Source organism: Propithecus coquereli, unplaced genomic scaffold, assembly GCF_000956105.1.
Source record: "Propithecus coquereli isolate 6110/MARCELLA unplaced genomic scaffold, Pcoq_1.0 Scaffold1, whole genome shotgun sequence".
Classification (NCBI taxonomy): domain Eukaryota; kingdom Metazoa; phylum Chordata; class Mammalia; order Primates; family Indriidae; genus Propithecus; species Propithecus coquereli.
The window spans coordinates 9843365-9845736 of NW_012133857.1; the positions used below are offsets into that span (position 1 = coordinate 9843365).

General features: G+C 36.8%; 1 protein-coding gene across 1 annotated transcript in view; it reads right to left on the minus strand.

The window, feature by feature from the left end:
- The window catches only part of LRRC2 (leucine rich repeat containing 2), a 60341-nt gene that overhangs the window by 1734 nt on the left and 56235 nt on the right, over positions 1–2372 (minus strand). Inside the window, exon 8 of the mRNA XM_012637649.1 lies at positions 1129–1265. Within this exon, the coding sequence (XP_012493103.1) occupies positions 1129–1265 (137 nt within the window). The remainder of the gene's footprint in view (positions 1–1128; positions 1266–2372) is intronic.

Here is a 2372-nt window from a genome sequence, read left to right on the forward strand (position 1 = left end):
AAAAAAAAAAAAAAAAAAAGAAAAGAACAAAAACAAAAAACAAAAAAGATTAGGGATACCTAAATAGATTAAAGATTAACTATAGAAATTTTCTTAATTTAGTTGAAAAGTTTTTTAATTTATCAAATAAATGGAATTTTTCATTAGCACCATTGAATCTCTGAATCTCTGAATGTGACTGATCATCTCCAGACATCTCCTGATGAGGGAGGAGCATGCTCCTGTGCCTGACATTTCCTGAGGGTGACAGAGGGAACCTGCCAACAGATCTCGTCTTCAGGGGCACAGGGGCCAGTGCTACTGTCTCCCTAAACCCACAGGAATGCGTCTCATTACTGTCAGGTCCACGCCTCACTCACCGAGGAAAAGAACTTAAAAATTAAGTGATAACTCCAAGGCATTCAGATCCAGAAAGGAGGAGGTGATTCGAAGACCAAACAGCCACTTAGGCCTTCTTCCTGTGGATGTCTGCATGTGACAGGAGGAAGGGACTCTACGCCTTCCAGCACATCAGTAGGATCTCAGGACTCCTTTGAAAACAGCCACCGGAATCTGGATCTGGCTCTCGGAAAAACATGTCCCACCCTTTCCTGAGGGACCTGACCTCCCACGCTCCTCTATATTGTCACCACCCTGTGGAAAAGCAAAACTAAATGGATCTATTCACTAATCTTCCATCTTGTGTTTTTCCTCTTGGGATCTTTTTATATAAGTGTCCCTTGATTTTATGTGAGATAACTTTTTCAAAAGTTGAATTTAAATGGATTTTTGAAATGGAATTGTATTTTCCCATTAACTTCTGATGTTATTTTGTCAATACTATTTAGTTAAAGCTCATGTACGGTTAATAATGCAATCCTCACATTCTAAGGGTGTGTTTCTCAGCCTCTCTGTCAAATAGTTATGATATATTGAGCAATCAAATGGACTAGGAAAATTTGATATTTTAAGGAAACCTGTCATTTTGGTTTGGTTTTTGGGAGGGTAAATGGAAAAATAATTTACAAAGTAACCTGCTCCCTAACCAATTAACTTTTTGCCAGTTTGACTTATATTAGTAAATGTGTAGCATAAGCGAGTGGAATTCTGGACATTCATTTTAAATAATTTTAAATATGAGTAACCCACCTCTTTCTTTAAGATCTTCAATATAGGCTTTCATAAATTCTTTATCAAAATGTCGCCGATCCCGTTCACTTTCTATTATTTCATCACCATCTTGACACTGTATATTATCAATAGGGTTGTCCATAAGGCTTACAAATCTATTCAAGAAAGTATGGAAAATACGACATTATCACCTGTGCATTTTTAAGTGCAAATTTTCTCACGTCAGAAGATAACCTCTGTGGTCGTAAACCCCAACATCTGGCTTATCCTTGAAAGTCACAGTTGATGACATAATATGAGTCTCACAGTGGAATCCCAAATCCATCAGGAGTGTGGAGTCAGTTTTAAGGCAGAGACTGTCCAGAGCCCTGATGAGGAACTGAGAGGGCCTTAGTCATGGAGAAGAGAGGGCAGGAGACACGAAGGGGACAAAACGCACCCTCTCAGTCAGATCCTTCCAACTGCATGTCGTCTTGCAAAGTTTGGTGTTACTCCCAATTAGTGACATCGAACTTAAACATGATGTCACTAAATTACAAAGGACTCAGAGAATATCTCCACAAAAGAAGTATTTAAAAAATACACTACTGCTACGTAAAAAGCAGCATTTGATCTTCTGTCTTCGTGATTTTTAAAGATGTTTTGGTGTGAAAGATGATATAATTATTTCAATTCAAAATTAGAACTCTCTCAAATAGTCTTTGGTTGCAATTGTGTAGGCCCTGCAGTCTTGAGGTGTTAGGGTGCTCTCCCCGGTTTGCAGAAGGGTGCTCTATATATGGGAGATAGAGACACACACGTGTCATGTTTTAGTATATTTCCCTCTTCATTTGCCTTTTAATTTTATTCAATGTCTGAATATGGAGAAAGTAAAAAGGCTTTCATTTTTAATGTAGATAGAATCATTCAACTTTTCCTTTATAATTTTTCATTGAATTAATTTTTATCATTCTTCCCTATCCAAAAATAGAAAATATATCTATATTTTATTCTTCAAATTTTTTATCAAAGAAATCACTGTACATACTTTACATTTTGCAGAGTTTAAGGTACTCTTTTGTGAAGCAGTATTCTCTCACCCTCCCCTGCATTACTCTTGGATCTCAGAGGCAATCTCTCCTTCATTGGTCAATCACTATTTTTACTTAATCTATTTAAAATATCTTTTACCTTAGGACAAATACTTTAATGTCAGTCAATCAAATGGTGGTATTCCTCCCCTTTTCTTCAATTTCCCAACCTTCACACCTCTCAATTTTTAT